The 21929-nt window shown below is 37.6% G+C and overlaps 1 protein-coding gene across 1 annotated transcript in view; it reads right to left on the bottom strand.

The window, feature by feature from the left end:
* Positions 1-9455: 9455 nt before the first annotated feature.
* Positions 9456-21929, bottom strand: part of LOC140137921 (endoplasmic reticulum mannosyl-oligosaccharide 1,2-alpha-mannosidase-like) — a 33507-nt gene continuing 21033 nt past the window's right edge. The window contains 3 exon segments of the mRNA XM_072159724.1: positions 9456-15165; positions 18348-18542; positions 21325-21448. Of these exon segments, the coding sequence (XP_072015825.1) occupies positions 14815-15165; positions 18348-18542; positions 21325-21448 (670 nt within the window). The 3' untranslated portion in view covers positions 9456-14814.

The raw sequence follows: 21929 nt of genomic DNA, 5'->3' as shown, positions 1-21929 counted from the left end.
TTTCAGCCACTTTTTGAATGTCCCCCACCCACATTTCAAGACAGATTGACGCTAATGGTTCCCTTTTTTGAGGCAAACTCTACTTACCCCCCTTTTCATCAGCTTACACCCGATGCCCCCCCTTTTTTTAGAAAATTAAATCATAGGCCTACTGCAATTTTTGTACTCGCTTCGCGCCCATTTTGAACACATTTATTATTTTTGTATCAATTTTAGGTTATAAAATGGCAAATTTTCACAAAAGTTTGCACATTTCCCCCAGGTTTTCCCAGAAAGTTTATAGGCCTAGGCCTACTGGGATATTTGCATGTGAAGTTTAGATTGTTTTTAGCCCTTATGAAGGCGCTATTTAGGTGTGGGGAGGGTGGGGTGATCGGAAAAAAAAATATTTAAAATACCACCGTAGGGAAGGGATTTTAATCGGTGGTCTTAGATTAGGGAAGTGACTTGAACCAGTGGGTCTTTGTGAGGAAGTGATTTAAAACTAGGTGGTCTTATAGATTAGGGGAGTGATTTGAACCAGTGGGTCTTTATAGGGAAGCGATTCAAACCATTGGGTCTTTAAAGGAGTGATTTAAACCAAGGGGGTCTTATAGATCAGGGAAGTGATTTAAACCATTAGATTAACATTAGGGACTTTATAGGGAAGTGATTTAAACCAAGGGGTCTTACAGATTAGGGAAGTGATTTGAACCATTAGATTAACATTAGGGACTTTATAGGGAAGTGATTTAAACCAAGGGGTCTTACAGATTGAAGTGATTTGAACCATTAGATTAACATTAGGGGCTTTATAGGGAAGTGATTTAAACCAAGGGGTCTTACAGATTAGGGAAGTGATTTGAACCATTAGATTAACATTAGGGGCTTTATAGGGAAGTGATTTAAACCAAGGGGTCTTACAGATTAGGGAAGTGATTTGAACCATTAGATTAACATTAGGGGCTTTATAGGGAAGTGATTTAAACCAAGGGGTCTTACAGATTAGGGAAGTGATTTGAACCATTAGATTAACATTAGGGGCTTTATTGGGAAGTGATTTAAACCAAGGGGTCTTACAGATTAGGGAAGTGATTTGAACCATTAGATTAACATTAGGGGCTTTATAGGGAAGTGATTTAAACCAGGGGGTCTTACAGATTAGGGAAGTGATTTGAACCATTAGATTAACATTAGGGACTTTATAGGGAAGTGATTTAAACCAAGGGGTCTTACAGATTAGGGAAGTGATTTGAACCATTAGATTAACATTAGGAACTTTATAGGGAAGTGATTTAAACCAAGGGGTCTTACAGATAAGGGAAGTGATTTGAACCATTAGATTAACATTAGGGGCTTCATAGGGAAGTGATTTAAACCAAGGGTCTTTAAAGGAGTGATTTAAACCAAGGGGGTCTTAAAGATCAGGGAAGTGATTTAAACCATTAGATTAACATTAGGGACTTTATAGGGAAGTGATTTAAACCAAGGGGTCTTACAGATTAGGGAAGTGATTTGAACCATTAGATTAACATTAGGGGCTTTATAGGGAAGTGATTTAAACCAAGGGTCTTACAGATTAGGGAAGTGATTTAAACCATTAGATTAACATTAGGGACTTTATAGGGAAGTGATTTAAACCAAGGGGTCTTACAGATTAGGGAAGTGATTTGAACCATTAGATTAACATTAGGGACTTTATAGGGAAGTGATTTAAACCAAGGGGTCTTACAGATTAGGGAAGCGATTTGAACTATTAGATTAACATTAGGGGCTTTATAGGGAAGTGATTTAAACCAAGGGTCTTACAGATTAGGGAAGCGATTTGAACCATTAGATTAACATTAGGAACTTTATAGGAAGTGATTTAAACCAAGGGTCTTACAGATTAGGGAAGTGATTTGAACCATTAGATTAATATTAGGGGCTTTATAGGGAAGTGATTTAAACCAAGGGTCTTACAGATTAGGGAAGTGATTTGAACCATTAGATTAACATTAGGGGCTTTATAGGGAAGTAATTTAAACCAAGGGGTCTTACAGATTAGGGAAGTGATTTGAACCATTAGAGTAACATTAGGGGCTTTATAGGGAAGTGATTTAAACCAAGGGGTCTTACAGATTAGGGAAGTGATTTGAACCATTAGATTAACATTAGGGCTTTATAGGAAGTGATTTAAACCAGGGGTCTTACAGATTAGGGAAGTGATTTGAACCATTAGATTAACATTAGGGACTTTATAGGGAAGTGATTTAAACCAAGGGGTCTTACAGATTAGGGAAGTGATTTGAACCATTAGATTAACATTAGGAACTTTATAGGGAAGTGATTTAAACCAAGGGGTCTTACAGATAAGGGAAGTGATTTGAACCATTAGATTAACATTAGGGGCTTTATAGGGAAGTGATTTAAACCAAGGGGTCTTACAGATTAGGGAAGTGATTTGAACCATTAGGGGCTTTATAGGGAAGTGATTTAAACCAAGGGGTCTTACAGATTAGGGAAGTGATTTAAACCATTAGATTAACATTGGGGACTTTATAGAGAAGTGATTTAAACCAGGGGGTCTTATGGATTAGGGAAGTGATTTGAACCATTAGATTATCATTAGGGACTTTATAGGGAAGTGATTTAAACCAAAGGGTCTTACAGATTAGGGAAGTGATTTGAACCATTAGATTAACATTAGGGACTTTATAGGGAAGTGATTTAAACCAGGGGGTCTTATGGATTAGGGAAGTGATTTGAACCATTAGATTATCATTAGGGACTTTATAGGGAAGTGATTTAAACCAAGGGGTCTTACAGATCAGGGAAGTGATTTGAACCATTAGATTAACATTAGGGGCTTTATAGGGAAGTGATTTAAACCAAGGGGTCTTACAGATTAGGGAAGTGATTTGAACCATTAGATTAACATTAGGGGCTTTATAGGGAAGTGATTTAAACCAAGGGGTCTTACAGATTAGGGAAGCGATTTGAACCATTAGATTAACATTAGGAACTTTATAGGGAAGTGATTTAGACCAGGGTCTTACAGATTAGGGAAGTGATTTGAACCATTAGATTAACATTAGGGGCTTTATAGGGAAGTGATTTAAACCAGGGGGTCTTATGGATTAGGGAAGTGATTTGAACCATTAGATTATCATTAGGGACTTTATAGGGAAGTGATTTAAACCAAGGGGTCTTACAGATCAGGGAAGTGATTTGAACCATTAGATTAACATTAGGGACTTTATAGGGAAGTGATTTAAACCAAGGGGTCTTACAGATTAGGGAAGTGATTTGAACCATTAGATTAACATTAGGAACTTTATAGGGAAGTGATTTAAACCAAGGGTCTTACAGATAAGGAAGTAATTTGAACCATTAGATTAACATTAGGGGCTTTATAGGGAAGTGATTTAAACCAAGGGTCTTACAGATTAGGGAAGTGATTTGAACCATTAGATTAACATTAGGGGCTTTATAGGGAAGTGATTTAAACCAAGGGGTCTTACAGATTAGGGAAGTGATTTAAACCATTAGATTAACATTGGGGACTTTATAGAGAAGTGATTTAAACCAGGGGGTCTTATGGATTAGGGAAGTGATTTGAACCATTAGATTATCATTAGGGACTTTATAGGGAAGTGATTTAAACCAAGGGGTCTTACAGATTAGGGAAGTGATTTGAACCATTAGATTAACATTAGGGACTTTATAGGAAGTGATTTAAACCAAGGGTCTTATGGATTAGGGAAGTGATTTGAACCATTAGATTAACATTAGGGACTTTATAGGGAAGTGATTTAAACCAAGGGGTCTTACAGATAAGGGAAGTGATTTGAACCATTAGATTAACATTAGGGGCTTTATAGGGAAGTGATTTAAACCAAGGGGTCTTACAGATTAGGGAAGTGATTTGAACCATTAGATTAACATTAGGGACTTTATAGGGAAGTGACTTAAACCAAGGGGTCTTACAGATTATGGAAGTGATTTGAACCATTAGATTAACATTTAAAGGACTTTATAGGGAAGTGACTTAAACCAAGGGGTCTTACAGATTAGGGAAGTGATTTGAACCAGGGACTTTATAGGGAAGTGATTTAAACCAAGGGGTCTTATGGATTAGGGAGTGATTTGAACCATAAGATTAACATTAGGGACTTTATAGGGAAGTGACTTAAACCAGGGGGTCTTATGGATTAGGGAAGTGATTTGAACCAGGGACTTTATAGGGAAGTGATTTAAACCAAGGGGTCTTATGGATTAGGGAAGTGATTTGAACCATTAGATTAACATTTAAAGGACTTTATAGGGAAGTGATTTAAACCAAGGGGTCTTACAGATTATGGAAGTGATTTGAACCATTAGATTAACATTAGGGACTTTATAGGGAAGTGACTTAAACCAGGGGGTCTTACAGATTAGGGAAGTGATTTGAACCATTAGATTAACATTAGGGACTTTATAGGGAAGTGATTTAAACCAAGGGGTCTTACAGATTATGGAAGTGATTTGAACCATTAGATTAACATTAGGGACTTTATAGGGAAGTGATTTAAACCAAAGGGTCTTACAGATTAGGGAAGTGATTTGAACCATTAGACTAACATTAGGGACTTTATAGGGAAGTGATTTAAACCAGGGGGTCTTATGGATTAGGGAAGTGATTTGAATTAGTGGATCTTGAAAGGGAAGTGATTTAAATCAGGGGGGTCTTTTAGATCAGGGAAGTGATTTGAACCATTAGATTAACATTAGGGACTTTATAGGAAAGTGACTTAAACCAAGGGGTCTTACAGATAAGGGAAGTGATTGAAACCAGGGGGTCTTTTAGATCAGGGAAGTGATTTGAACCATTAGATTAACATTAGGGACTTTATAGAGAAGTGATTTAAACCAGGGGGTCTTTTAGATCAGGGAAGTGATTTGAATTAGTGGATCTTGAAAGGGAAGTGATTTAAACCAGGGGGTCTTTTAGATCAGGGAAGTGATTTGAACCATTAGATTAACATTAGGGACTTTATAGGAAAGTGACTTAAACCAAGGGGTCTTACAGATAAGGGAAGTGATTGAAACCAGGGGGTCTTTAATGGGAATTGATTGAAACCAGGGGGTCTTTGATTAGGAAAGTGATTTAAACCAGGCAGGGGGTCTTTGTGATTTGAACCAGCGGGCCTGTATAAGCTTGCACAGGGAAGTGATTTAAACCAAGGGGTCTTACAGACTATAGGGAAGTGATTTGAATCAGTGGGTCTTTACAGGGAAGTGATTTAAACCAGGTCTTTGATTAGGAAAGTGATTTAAACCATTAGATTAGCATTAGGGAAGTGATGTGAACCAGTGGGTCTTATAGATTAGGGAAGGCAAAAATATTCTAAGAGCCTGACTGACTCACATTTTGCATATTGGGGATTTCTTTTGCTGTATACATAGATTGAATTGATTTTGACTGAAAAAACCCATGAGCAAAGTGAATGAGGGATAAAATTTCAAGTTTGTTTAAAAAAAAAATTGTGATTGTGCCAAAACCAAAAAATATAATAACACTACTAACACACGACCACAAACAATTAATATACTCAGATACTTTATTTTATATAATCAATTTGAAAAATAAGTGACAATTACATTGTAATTAATATGAACACTCAGTAAAATGAAATGACACACTAAATGTCTGGGGGTACTATTGGGGTGCGTGAACTTGTGTATAGGGGTGTGTGCGCTTTTGTAAACACCAACAAACGATGACACACACATGAAAAATTGTTGGCTCATAGGACCTACGTACGTCAGCGGCTCCTTGACACAGGAACTGTGGATGTCCGTGGATATTGTTTCTATATCCAAAACAGCGTCAGGGGTGTGATTCAAAGCTCGTGAAATATCCAGAAAATAGCAAATAAATCCAGAAAAACAGCGTAAAATCGAGCCGCAAATATACCCTAAAACAGGCTGAAAATCAATAAAATTGCGTACATTTTGGCCACAAAAATCCGGAAAAATCCAGACAAATCACACCCCTGCAGCATACAAATGTGTGATAGCCATTGACAGCAGCTACCGTTGCAGGGTCAGTTTCATACTTGGATAAAAAAGACAAGTCAAACACGTACATTTAGATAGGAACAAAAAATGGTTCATCATCCATGTTTGCCGGTGTTTTCACATAGGTGTGAATGATGTATGAAATGCATTAAGAAGTCTGCAATAACATGTTGACATAACTACAAATTTGATCAAAGGATTGGTACCCAGAGAAAATATCTTACACTTCCCATAATGCATTTCTCCCATTTTAATTTCCTATATTGATTTGCTATCTAGTGCAACATGGGTTAATAGTGATGAAATGTACCTCAATGAACATAGCACATCCAGATCTTGCAAAGTATGTTTATTTCTTAACTATCGATGAAGGTTTAACCAGTTTATTCTCAAACTGGAAACATACGGAACATGTACCAAGTAATTATGGGAATGTCATTTGATGAAATGTGATATATGATGTTGCAAAGGATTCTGGGAAGGGTAAGATATCTCCTCTGATTGGTACCCACAGTTGCATCATCAATTACTGAAGAGACGGCTACTTACAAATGTAACATGGGATACATAATGAGCTATTCCACTTGAAATCCATATAAAAGACATGATCCCCCAGGGGGGCCACTCAATACATATGTGTTGTCATCACCGAGCAGAAATCCACGGGAAAGGGTACTTTTTTCACGCATAGTCGCGGTCCGCGAGGACCGCGAAATAGGGTAGCTATTTCATGCTATTTTGGGGAAAAGGGTATACATTTCAACACAGGTCAGCGTTTAGGGTATGGATTTTACATACATGAGGTCGGCGATTGAAGGTATGGATTTGGAGGACATGAAGGGCCGGTTTATTGACCACCTTTTTGGTATTTCTGGTCAGTGAAAAGGGTACCTTTTTATGGTGGTTGGTGAAAAAAGTGCCTAAATATTAGTAGTCAATGAAAAGCCTCCCTTTTTTACAAGAAGGTCAGTGATTAGGGTAGGTATTTTCACATGCTCGAGATCCGTGTTTAGGGTGTGAAATTTGAGGGCCTGCTTGATGATGACAACACATAAAAGCATATAAGTGGCCCCCCTGGGCATGATCCTAATCTTACACATAGAGGGTGTAAATTTCAAATGGAGTCACCCATACAGGTACCCATTTGAAATGCACACTCCCAGTATGGAAGATTAAGGTCATGTCTTCCACTGAAGGTGTATGACCCTCAACTGCAATGGCCGAACGTTTCTAGTACTCCAAGTGCATGAAGTTGGTTTGATATAGAAGTCTATGGAAAAACGCAACAAACAGGTTTCCCACACCTTGAAGCCTTTAAAATTCAAGGACTTTCAAGGTCCAAAAGCACAATTTTCAAGGATTTACCCAAACACAAAAATCATGATGCGGCTCTCCATGCGGCACATATTAACGAAAGTGACAGCTCCTCTTCGCTACCCAAATTTTGTAAAAATTATACTTTCGGTAAAATTCCAATTTTCAAGGACTTTCAAGGACCTTGTGCAGATTTCCAAGACTTTCAAGGCCTTGAAAAGGTGGTTTCAAATTCAAGGACCGTGGGAACCCTGAACAAGGCATAAGGACTGATTCACACACCAGTCAAATATGTCCTGCACTGCAACAACTATTTGTTATTAACCCTAGCCCAACTAGGTCTCACAAAAGCTCACTATTAAAACCACTCTGTGTGTATGCATTCCACATGACGTGATGATGCAATCAGCCTAAGTCATAAATACCCAGGGAATTGCTGCCCGGGGCAGCCAAACCTTGGCAGCTACATGTCGGTGATCGTGTGCGTGGCATGCGAGGGGTCCCGGGTTCGAATCCCGGGAGTACCAAGTGACTTCTTTCTTCACCTTTGACCCTTTTTCGTTTCTTCTTTCCCTTCCGATAGCAAAAAAAACCATGTGTAGGGTTAGGGTTAATATGCATGTTTTTCCTAGAGTAAGGCCTCCTTAACCCTAACCCAACTAGGTCTCACTAAAGCTCACTATTAAAACCACTCTGCGTGCATGCATTCCACATGACTTGATGACGCAATCAGCCTAAGTCATAAATACCCAGGGAATTGCTGCCCGGGGCAGCCAAACCTCGGCAGCTACACGTACCTCAGCAGCTACACGTACCTCGGCAGCTACACGTACCTCGGCAGCTACACGTACCTCGGCAGCTACGCGTACCTCGGCAGGTACACGTACCTCGGCATCTACATGTCAGTGATCGTGTGCGTGGCATGCGAGGGGTCCTGGGTTCGAATCCCGGGGGTACCAAGTGACTTCTTTCTTCACCTTCGACCCTTTTTTGTTTTTCTCTTTCCCTTCCGATAGCAAAAAAACCATGTGTAGGGTTAGGGTTAAATCTGTTTCAACTAATTCTGAGCTTCTAACCAATAATTGTTGACCAAAAATCAATAGTCATAGATTTAGAATTTTGAAATAGATTGAGAAACAAGAAGCGTTTTACTAAGATCAGTGCAGCTGTTAAGCTCCCAAACTAGGGGTCATTGTGCACTTCATGATAAAATCAAGGGAGTTTCCATGCATGAAGTAGAAGGTCCAAAGTTTAATTTAAGACATGAAGCCATTTTGTATTTAACTCCTGGTGACCGCTAGAGGTCAAGAAATTTCATACAGGGCAAACTAAACATTGTTTCAATCCTTATGAGCAGACAAATAAAATTAGTATATCATTCAACAAAATTGGAGCATTTTCAATTTTTATACCCCTGTATGAACTATCGTGACCTCTAGCAGTGACCAGGCATCAAATCCAAAATGCCTCCACATCTTAAAATAACCTTCGGACCTTGTACTTCATGCTCCAGCTTAGCAGTTGTACTACACATTTAACAGGCCTTTGGACTGGGATGGGGTACCTCATACACTCCCCTGCACCCCTTTTGTCTATACCATGGAACATTTTAAAATAATTAGTACATTTCACCTGAAAATGTATTCTTGCCACATTTATGTGAACAATTCATAACGAAATAAGACAAGCATTTTATGCAAACATCACTGCTACCACATATCATTTGATGTTCCTTATTAGAAACAGAAATACATCATAATTATAAAAGTTTATTTCTTATTAAAGTGATCATTTTTAAGTATATATTATCAATTTGTATAAAAAGTATATATATACATTTGAAATCTACTTAGCAAATTTGAAATCCAAGGTGCCATTTTACAAATAGTGAGTGACTTCAATGGAAGTCATGTTTCACAAGAGAATGAAAAAATAATAAATATGAAAAAATGAAACTTGTGGGGATATTTCATACGTGGAAAGTACAAACATATTATACATAGATAATAAAAATGATCATTTTTTTAAATCCAGCACTGGTCAAAATAAAGTAGAAAGACTCTAAATGAGAGAATGGTTGGATCAAAACCCTATCCCCACTTTTTCCATGAAAATTCATATCTTTTTAGTCTTAGCCTGTGAAACATGATGGCTGAAAGACGTTTTGTTTGGAATTTTAACAACATAATGAAGATTGGATTTGACATCTTGCTATAATAACCATTATAATGAAGATTGGATTTGATTTCTTTAATTTCTGAAATCTGTGTCCAATTTGTTCACTTCTTGAAAAATGATACAAGTATGTTCGCTTTAGACCTCTAACCCATCATAGTAGCAGCCAAAATTCAGAATACTGTTATCTCACATGCTTAAAAAAAAACTCCACACGATTCACTAAATTACACCCTCATATATTGACGGCTGGGAAACACAAGGCCTCACTTCCAATTATTTTTCAGAAATGAAATTTGGTATCAATGTTTTCAGGAAAAAAAAATTTCTTTTAAATAAAGTCTCCATAACTTTATAGTTATATTATAAGTCACTATACCAAGCTCACATCATGTGGTTCTATAATATAACCAAATCGTCAAATACCTTGTTCTCAATGGACATTAGGCCTTGTGTTTGTGAGCCTTCAAAATCATAATATACATATATAATAAATTATTTACATTTTGCTGTACATATTTCTGACCTACATCACAATCCATTGCATTTGTGATTTAGAATAAATAGGTGGTATCTTTGTTGGCTACACATAATTATTTGACAAAACACATCAAAAATGTCACCGTCCACCACAAACGAGCTGTTAAGTCAGCATTTTCCCTTCTTGAGATATTGGACAGGCAAATTCTCAAATATTATGTCCACATTTCTTGTTATGAAGGTAGTAAAAATCAATAAATAAGTTGAGAGATCCTTTGTTTTTTAATGTTCATTGAAAGGTTCAAAGGAGCATATTTCAGAAATAATTCTGCCAACATTACATCCACTTTGTGGTGGATGGTCTCATATATTGGCTTGTGTGCAAACAATAGAAGCCTCATTACAGTGTAACCCTCTTATCCAGTCATGATGGGACTAAGCATTCACTGCCGTAGTGCATGTTAGTAACCATTGGTTACTGGTTCAAGCCTGGGCTCATACACCTGTTCCGAATTATGATATGTCATAGGCTGTGTTGTGATCATTTCGATCAGTGGTTTGTAACAATGAAAGTGTGAGCTAGTTCACCTAGCAACGGTTATATTCTAACATGCACTACGGCGGCGAATTGGCTGGATAAGTGAAATATCCAGATATGTGAATTATGTGTCATTCTGCATTGAATGTTTAAAGTGTTGAAATTGTGACATCATATGTTGTGACATCATCAATTGTTGTTCTCCCAATGCTTCAGAGTATTGAGGGTTTGCGGCCAGGTCTTATCTGCAATAGCTCATAGCTGTCCCATAGACAATTTGACAAATTCTGCATTCTATATTAGTGAGAGCGCACCACCATTAAATGCGCCATTGAAATACACAGGGAAAGACTTGTTTTTGGATGGCGCTCAGCAATTCAAAAACGTATTTCATCTATCAAGTTTGGTATCAAATTAAAGCTAATCATGTATAGAATATTATTCTTTCAACGGAATATATTGCTAACCGTCGTCTTTTTTTGCTATTTTGCCGCAAAGAAAAAGTGTGCAAATTTAACCTTAAAAAATCACTCAATTTTCGAAACCGGACATTGTCCAAATTCGCACCAAAACTCCATCTCTAAAATAAAACATATTTTGTCATGTAGACACTTGTCAGAAGCAAATGAGCTGAAAATGGGCAAATTTTGACAATACGTTTTGAAAATAAAGCCGCAACAAGCTCAAATAAGCGGTGGACTATTTTTAACGAATTTCACGTGGAGTGATTTGGTGGTGCGCCCTCTTGTACACATCTAAAAATATGACACCTGACAGCTATTGCAGATATTACCTTCTTGTCCTAAACCCTCGATATATAGGTCCTGATAAGTGAGGTATGACTGTACTCCACAGACTTGTAAAATACAAAACACGAGTGGTTTATATTGCACCATGCCACACCCATAATGCTTCAACATATATGGCTTCTACCTCACTGAACAAATATCTGTAGCCATACTTCATTGATTGGTCAGCTCTGCATGTCCATATTTGGCAGTACTTTCCATGCTGTACGATTGTTCTGACTGGTAACATGAGCGTGAATCGGTCAAAATGGTTTCTTTAGTGATAAAGAACCACATGGACCACAAACTTAGAGACTCCCCAACTTATAAAGACACCCTACTCTTTATCATGTATATCAGGGGCCTATTAATTCACACATTGCATGGTTCCGCCATGTGCCAGGGGAGTCTCGATCTGGCAGCATGCATGAATGGGAATTAAACCAGTCATATAACATTGCGTAAAGTTATGTAATTCTTCCTTTCATGTCATGCCAATTCGAGGCTCTCCTTGCATAATGGCGGAACCGTGCAATAGACAAATGGCAATTTGCTGTCGTAGTGCACGTTACAATATGACCGTTGCCAGGTCAACTGGATCACGCTTTCTTTGTTACGAACCAGTGATCGAAATGATCACAACACAAAGCCTATGGCATATCAAAATTCGGAACAGGTGTATGAGCCCAGGCTTGGAGCAGTAACCAATGGTTACTAACGTGCACTACGACAGTAAATTAACCTGTTTAATGCACATGTTCCACTCACATGATAAACATGCATCATGTATCCTTATCATATTATTAACTCAATGCACGAAAGAAAACATTGAATACATAAACACTTCATTGAGCAGAAGGACAAAGATTGAGCACCATATACTACTTTAGATACCTTGTTGCGACATCAATGCTTTTCGCAAGTGTACCGACAAGCCACCCTTGTCAGCACTTGAGGGATTAGATAAGCCTGATAATTTGATACAGCGACATATGCAACTTCGTCAGTACCAAATTCAAGGTGACACAAAGTATAGTACAGCCTCAGATGTGATGTAATCCAACAAAATGGATCCATGGTTTTGATTTGATTTTGAGGAATGGCCAAACTGAGTTTTGTAATTCTTTGTCTGTTACATGAAAATAAAGTCTGCACAAAAAGTAACTTAGCTGTTATAAATACGCCTATACGTTCAGAACTAATAATTGTTTCCACAATATTTCTACGTAGAAAGAAGGACGATTTATTTACGCGCATTTTTGTTGTTTAAGATAACACACACACACACACATAGGCCATGCATCCATAATGCAGCTGATACAATATCACTGTGCTTGACTCAATATTACACATAGTGATATCAATCTGTTATGTTAAGAACATTACCTATAAGTAACTTGATGACTGCTAACCTCTTGCATTCTGTCAAGCCACATGGCTCTATGTCATGCTATACAGGTATAATTGAAACAATGTAAGAAATTTATACAATTTGCATCAAAAATATTCTGTATAATTAAAATCTGTAGCAGGTGTTACTAGGCTAGTGACAGGTGATCTCACTACATTGCACCATAATGTGAGCCATCATGGAAAATAAATGTTCAAAAAAAGGTTATAAATATTAAAAATGGAAAACATAATCACATGTTATGTTGCTGTAGTTATTTTCTAGACCATTAATGTTAAAAGCTCAGAAACATATGACTCAATTTGATGGCAGTTATCAAAATATGGCATTAAATAATGTAGAAAAGTTTAACAATGCAAGAAGTTGTATCTCAAAATTGATTTTATCAACAACAAAAAAAGATGTATTTCACTATTAAGAATTAAACATGCCAGCTTGAAACTTAAAGCACACAACAAAAGTAGCTGAGAATTGATGACTCAGCATCTTTGACCTTCAGATCACCAACACCTGTTTTAAGATGTGCATTCTTGGTGTAGTTCCTGGAGGATAACTGGGATGAAGAGCAGCATGGTCAAGTTATTAGTCTTTGACTCCAGTGCAAGAGGTCCCTGGCTTCAATTCCAAGTGGATTAAACTGGTTGTGTGGCCAGAACTATCTTGCTTTCCAATAATGTCTGCCGTCTGCTCCAAATAATAACTATGGAACTATTCCAATGGCATTTGTGTCAACATTGGTACAAAAATCAGTTGAATTTGATAATGCAAGAAATGTTGCCATTGCCTGCTCCAAAATGATGAGGATAACTGGAACTATTCAATTGGTATCGGCCTCAACATTGGTCAAAAAGCCTTCAGTTATTGCAAGACATTTTGCTGTCATCTGCTCCAGACAATGATGATTACCATATCCAACTGGCATATGTCTCAACATTAGTCAAAATATCTTCAGCTGAGTTTGATTGTAATATTTACATACTTGGCACACCATCTATCTCAAAGTCTGCTAAAACAATAGAAGCTATATATGATGATGGTACTCAAAAAAGGACCCAAACACCCACCTAATAAACAATACAATGCATAAACATAAAGACTCATCAAGTGCTGTAAACCAAGTTATTTTTGCAGCAACAGTTATTATACAATTGACTATTTTCACATCCCCCAAAAGGCTTTGTGTCATTAAATATCAAATACCACTGCACATACAGTGACATTATATGCCATACTTTTGAACGTTAGTAGTGATGTAGAGCATACACAGTAGACTTTGTTGATTCTGGCAAACATTTGGGGAATGTTAAATGGTCATTAGACTCCCTTTCAGAAGCAATTAATTTTCACAAATATGTTGGTCTTCATAAATGTGACATGATCAAGGGGAATGAGTCACACGTCGGCCCTGGTCGAAAATGAGTTTTACACAGGTTTCTAAAGAGGACATTTAGAGCTTTCAGAAACGGAAAACCCCATGTTGATACGACTCTTCTTTGTGAAGTTAAGTCAATTTATCAATCACTGGAAATAATATAAAACAAAAGAATTTTAACACTTTCTTTGCCAATATCTCAAAATCAATATTAGCGACATCCGACCCATTTCCCTTGATCATGTCGCAAATACCTTTACAGATATTTTTACTGAAATTTCATTTACAAATTACAACCCTTGGCAAAATTTATGATATTTAATTCCAAGCAAAAATAACTTGTTTTACAGCTACTGCTCTTAGTGAGGCAAGGTAACGGCTGATTTCATTAAAATGAGGACCCAGTTGACAAAAGCACCAAATTGGGCCTTTGACCTTTTTGCTTATAACTCATCACAATCTGATGACTTTTGAAATTTGACCCTATGTAAACTTTGACCCCTGTTTTAAATGGGTCCATATTTTTGGAACTTATTCTGAAATAAATCATAGAGTCTGATAGAGACCCAAAGAATCTACATTCCCAATCATGTGATTTTGTCAACTCTGGTCTCTTAATTCTATTACTTTGCCTCACTATCTCTTACTACCACAATTAGAATATTTGAGTCCTAATTTGAGACACAACATCAGAGATAGCCTCTATAAGCCACCATCACCACTGGGGACTGGGGATGTTAGTCCTTATAGGCAACGGGTGAGCTTCTGTGTTGAACACATATTTGTTTAATGGAAGTAAATTAGGATCATCACTGAATAATAAAAAGAAATATTTCAGAGTCTCGCCGAGGAAGAAGCTCTCCATCTTGTCCCTGAATGATGGTTTCTCAACACTCTTTACGTTGCTGATTGATGAATAGCCTCCCGTGGCTATTTTGGTGTGTTTTTCAAAGGCTTGGAATATCTGCCAACCCCAGTCTCTGTACACTTTGTCACCAGTTATACGGTGTAAATAGAAAAGGCTCTCGACAGTTTCTGGACGAAGAAGATTATGAGCATCCGCCGGCTGTAATGAGGGAAAAATTAAAAACAATTAGTGATATAAAATTGATGGGACAGTGTCTTACTCAACATGCTCAATACAAAATCATATGATTGTCATAAAGTACACAGCTAAGTAAGTAAGGGATGTCATCAAATCCAACAGTCAGTCAACTAACCAACAGAAACCAGGCTCAATTGCTGGTTCTGACAGGACACAAGTGACGGTTGGGTTTTGAAATCATTCCTAAACAAGTGTATATATTTAATTCATATTTAATATGTTTCCCCATTTAGCTGGTGAATGTGCTGAAATATTTTCACACAAGCTGTCCTATTTTGGACATGTTACCAGATGCTCATGTCTTGAGAAATCAATTGTGGAAGGCAGGTGGAAGGCAGGTGGAAGAGAGGAAGAACAACAGAAAGCTGGCTAGATGATAATTATTATGAAATTCACTGGCATGAACATGACAGATGCACTGCTGCTAACCGAACTCGATGGCAAGCTCTCATGAGGACCACACCTGCATATGTGATGTGTATGCTATGTGGATATTTAATTAATTCTTACCTATTTACCCATGCATTTGTTTCTTCACAGTTTACTTCAGTTTAGTTCAGTTTTATGTTATCCAAAGCATGAGATGTAGTGCCCTCGCATAATAATAAGGAATTAAGCACTATTTTAAGGTACATGCAGGTGCCATTTATTAAGGGTGCCAACAATAAGTCCATTAAATATGTTAAAACAAATTTCTACCCTCAAATAACCCAATCACCTTGCATTTTAATACTTTAAATGCAAAGATTTAGACGGTACAAGAATCATATTTCTCAATAACTGCTTGAAAATATTGATCGGAGGTGCATTTTTAAAAGAAAGTGGCAACTTGTTCCACAGAATTGAACCTTGAACTCTGATGGTATTAAAGGCCAGCTTGGTGTTAGTATGGCAAATACAGAGGATGTCAGCATTACACACACTATAATTATTGAAATCTTTATCTGAGTTTCAATAATTCTTGTCCAGTAATAAATCATTAGGAAGGATGCAATGGTGAAATTGATGCATGTGCTAGCCACAGAGAACTGGTTCTCACCATCTTTTGTTTTGTAAAAGTAGAACGGAGTCACGGTGTGTATTGTTGTTATCAGCCCAGATGATCATGCAGTAGTTAATATAAGGATAAACAAGAGTATTGTATGAGATGGATAAACACTCTGTTAGGAGGAATTGCTTAACTTCTCTGATGATGTTATTGTATTTAGAGATGATATAACAAACATCCCTCCCATCTCATTCACCCTCTTGGTATATACCACATATGTTAAAATGTGCTCTCTCTATAGACTCGGGAGTCCAGGACTCACATTGACTGTGATATCCTCATTGCCTACCAACAGCATGTTAAAATGTACTACCTCTGGAGTCTGGACTAAGACTCACCTTGACTATGATATCCTCATTGCCACCCAGCAGCATGTTAAAATGTAGTATCTCTGGACTAAGGACTCACCTTGACTATGATATTCTCATTGCCACCCAGCAGCATGTTACAATGTGATATCTCTGGACTAAGGACTCACCTTGACTATGATATCCTCATTACCGCCTGGCAGCATGTTAAAATGTGATATCTCTGGACTAAGGACTCACCTTGACTATGATATCCTCATTACCACCTGGTAGCATGTTAAAATGTGATATCTCTGGACTAAGGACTCACCTTGACTATGATAACCTCATTGCCGCCTGGTAGCATGTTAAAATGTTCTACCTCTTGACTAAGGACTCACCTTGACTATGATATCCTCATTACCACCTGGTAGCAAGTTAAAATGTGATATCTCTGGACTAAGGACTCACCTTGACTATGATAACCTCATTGCCGCCTGGTAGCATGTTAAAATGTTCTACCTCTTGACTAAGGACTCACCTTGACTATGATATCCTCATTACCACCTGGTAGCAAGTTAAAATGTGATATCTCTGGACTAAGGACTCACCTTGACTATGATAACCTCATTGCCGCCTGGTAGCATGTTAAAATGTTCTACCTCTTGACTAAGGACTCACCTTGACTATGATATCCTCATTACCACCTGGTAGCATGTTAAAATGTGATATCTCTGGACTAAGGACTCACCTTGACTATGATAACCTCATTGCCGCCTGGTAGCATGTTAAAATGTTCTACCTCTTGACTAAGGACTCACCTTGACTATGATATCCTCATTACCACCTGGTAGCAAGTTAAAATGTGATATCTCTGGACTAAGGCCTCACCTTGACTATGATAACCTCATTGCCGCCTGGTAGCATGTTAAAATGTTCTACCTCTTGACTAAGGACTCACCTTGACTATGATATCCTCATTGCCACCTGGTAGCATGTTAAAATGTGATATCTCTGGACTAAGGACTCACCTTGACTATGATAACCTCATTGCCGCCTGGTAGCATGTTAAAATATTCTACCTCTTGACTAAGGACTCACCTTGACTATGATATCCTCATTGCCACCCAGCAGCATGTTAAAATGCGATATCTCTGGACTAAGGACTCACCTTGACTATGATATCCTCATTGCCACCTGGTAGCATGTTAAAATGTGATATCTCTGGACTAAGGACTCACCTTGACTATGATATCCTCATTGCCACCTGGCAGCATGTTAAAATGTGATATCTCTGGACTAAGGACTCTGGACCACCCGGCAGCATGTTAAAATGTGATATCTCTGGACTAAGGACTCACCTTGACTATGATATCCTCATTGCCACCCAGCAACATGTTAAAATGTGATATCTCTGGACTAAGGACTCTGGACCACCCGGCAGCATGTTAAAATGTGATGTCTCAGGACTAAGGACTCACCTTGACTATGATATCCTCATTGCCACCCAGCAGCATGTTAAAATGTGATATCTCTGGACTAAGGACTCACCTTGACTATGATATCCTCATTGCCACCTGGTAGCATGTTAAAATGTGATATCTCTGGACTAATGACTCTGGACCACCCGGCAGCATGTTAAAATGTGTCTCTGGACTAAGGACTCACCTTGACTATGATATCCTCATTGCCACCCAGCAGCGTTTTAAAATGTGATATCTCTGGACTAAGGACTCATCTTGACTATGATATCTTTATTGCCACCCAGCAACATATTAAAATGTGATATCTCTGGACTAAGGACTCACCTTGACTATGATATCCTCATTGCCACCTGGTAGCATGTTAAAATGCGATATCTCTGGACTAAGGAATGTTGGCATCTGTGCATACATTTGATAGCATGTATGCATTAGCTCCCTCGCCAAGTCTAAATGGGAACTGTCTAAGCCATTCATATAACCTAAGGCTAAAGCACCTGGTAGGAAACATACAAGGTGATCCTGAAATACAAACACACAAACAGTTAATATAACACTCTCATAGTAAGCTATAGTTTAGATGGGAACAGCTCATTAGTCCAAAGGGTCATTAGTCTAAAAGGGTTGAAGTTAGGGCATAGGGCATTTAGGTTAGGTTTAATGTAAAGGTTAGGGTGAGTATAGACCTTTTTCTGATGACGTCACCTAATCGATATTGGGGTTTTAGATGTAAACAAACAACACATGCATTTCCCACGTGCCCATAGACTTCTCCGTAGGGCCCCCCAAAAAAATTGTTTGTTTGTCCTCGTCCGACCGACCGTGTACCCTGGTCCCGACCGTGTTTTTTTTTTGGAATTTTTTTTTTTTTTTTTGGAATTTTTTCAAAAAAAAAAAAAAAATAGAGATCATTCATGGTTGACCTAAAAAAAATGATTTTTTTTTTTTAGATCAACCATGAATGATCCTAGCGTTGGACACTACAAAAACGAAAAAATTAAAAACTTTCTTTTTTTTGTTGTTGCAATTTCGGGTACCCGCCCGAAAAATGCGCCGGGTACCCGGGTACAAAATTACCCGAAAATGGCAGGCCTATGCAGAACCATCTCAAGAGTTAAACCAGTGAAGTGCTGTGTGTTTGGACTTATTTACCAGTCTTGTCAGTTGTCAGTTTCAAGTGCAATATCTGTAAAAAAAAAAAAAATCCGACCTACCGACCCAACTATTTCATAAGCCTTTATGGACAAACAAACAATTTTTTTTTGGCCTAGTCCACTTGCCTATTTTGCATACTCTGGCCATTACATTTAAGCATAAAACTCTGATTTATATTGATTTGTGTGCAACTGATAGATTTTCACATCTGTATCTGATCTTTTCAGTCACCGCACTCCCTCTGCTTGTTAGCTTCCCAAGTGGACTACTGATTTTGCCTTGCGGTTAAGATTTTTAACATGGGACTCTATGGAGAGTTAGGCCAATTTCTGGCCTAACTAAAATTAACCATGATGTAATGCATCTTTAAATGGATCTGCCTTGTGATTGGTCGCCCATATCTCACTATTGTTTAAATCTTCCGGGCCCGCGCCATTACCATTAACTACACCCTACACAACTATCTGTGGTATTTGCGGCGCTTTTGTGTTGACTCGAAAGTTAATCTCTCATCAAACATCTAGCGCGTCTTGTACTATACCATGCTTAGTACTTGTGGTTAATGGACTTATAAACAAGTATGCTTGACTGTGTGTTTTTAGAGAGCAAAGTCCCGGGGTAAAGTTCTGCTTAAATTTCAAAGTCCAAAGTCGGATTTTCGGGGTTCGCTATCAATAAACTGGTAGATTCCAAAAGCAGAATTGTTCAGTATTAAAGTGAGCCATAATAAGATAATGTTGCATTCAGTTACTTTTATTGTCACTAATTATCTGATATTTTAAACTCTTTATGACCATTTTACTATTGAATAATTTAATTTTAATAAACATCAGTATAATTTTGAGTTCAACGAAATGGGTTCATCATGACTAATAATAACATACTTTTAATAAAATTCGACTATGGCATAGTCTAACATGCCCACGGTGTGAAAACACTGAATACTGTCTATTTTCTCCTCTGTTTGTCATCTTTCATGATAGCTTCCATAAAATAATTGTTTAAACGGGAACTGTACACTGGTATCTATATTTCAGCTTGTTTTGACACTATAAAATACAAAATATATACGGAAAACCCGCGATACTTTTTGAAATTCAATCTTTGTTTTGTTTCACATTTTGTTTACTTTTTACACCGTGATGAATGCATACTGCATGCTGGCAATCCAGCATGAGGCCCCAGCGCCAGCACAAAAGTTGATCGTCTTGGCCGGGTAGCGGTATTTATGCTTTGGGTGCTGATGACTCAATGCTGGACCCCAATATCGATTGATTGGTGACGTTTGAGAAAAAGGTCTATAAGGATACGGTTAGGTAAATGTTAGGTATAGAGTTAGGGTTAGGTTTATGATTAAGGTTAGTGTTAGCATGAGGTTTAGTGTTAGGATCAGGGCTTAGGTCATAGATTAGGGCAAGTTTTGGGGTAAGGATTAGGCTTTATAACAACCCTTATTGGGTATTCGGACTAATGACTCTTTGGACTATATACCTGTAACTGTTCAAATGGTGGTTGATGTGCTCAACTAGAAAGAAAATGAGTATGGTAGAATTTATAATCATAATCCACAGCCTACACATATTTTCAGAACTGCTCAACAATTAAATAATGCAAGTCAAGGTTTACACCTTTTTTTAAGTTACAGCAGGTGTGTGCCTTAAAGTATGATAACATTTTTCAATGGTCTCATTCTGTGAATGTAAATGGTTATCACAGCATCAACTGCTCACATTCCTATGGTTGTGTATGGTTACCACATTCAACTAATTACTTTGAGTAAAATTTCAGATTTGACTTAATAAGATTGCTCCGATAGTTTATTAACAAATGCATAATTTGGTTGCTTGTTCAAAACAACACAAATCCAATTTGTTTTTCATCAACTTGAGAGTATGTACATTACATTATAATACATCTCATCTCACCACATCACATTAAATTACATTATACAAGTTTATAAGGCACTATTTCATATTGATCAGATCACCACACTATTTTGGTCTTTTAAACACTGATCCTGACTTTACAGTACCCTAATTCAACCCATAGTCTCTCAATTTATTTGGCATGTATGTCCTGTATACCAGTTTGTCTCAGTTATCTAAACATTGTACAAGCTCAACGTCCTTCGTATACTACTAATACCTACCATTTTTGGTGAGAATTTATTGCCACTTAATAATTCCCCTACAAATGTGAGTTGATTAGGTCCAGATTTGCGTATTAGCTTATCCTGCATCCCATTCACTGCAGCTAAATAGTCGTCTAAAAACCTGAAAGGCAACAAGAAAATCTATCACAATGAGTACAAATTTGGGTTGCTATGGGCTTGTTTGTAAAATGGATCTACTTTTATGTAATTATGAGAGCATCTGTCAAAGGCATTAATTGTGCCTGTCCACTGTGCAAACTCCTCATCCAAAATTACTTTTATATAATCCTATATGAATCATATCACATTAATATATCCATGTCAACCCATAACCATTTGCTGACTGTAGACTACAACATATCACTTATGAAACAGACCAGCTCAAGTGCATCGTCAGTCTCAACACATAATGGCAGACATGAAAAACAAAATATGTTTCTGAGGATATGTTACTAACAACGAAGTCAATACTCCTCCACTGTTCATCTCTCAGTGGCCAGATTCCAATTGAAATTGAAGTTTAAGGTTCAAGCTATTTAATTGTATCTTTAATGTTAAAAAGCCATACCTATTACAGGATATAGCTAGCTCTAAACCTTTAC

This window comes from Amphiura filiformis, chromosome 17, assembly GCF_039555335.1.
Source record: "Amphiura filiformis chromosome 17, Afil_fr2py, whole genome shotgun sequence".
Taxonomy (NCBI): domain Eukaryota; kingdom Metazoa; phylum Echinodermata; class Ophiuroidea; order Amphilepidida; family Amphiuridae; genus Amphiura; species Amphiura filiformis.
This window is presented reverse-complemented; position numbering and strand designations above follow the sequence as displayed.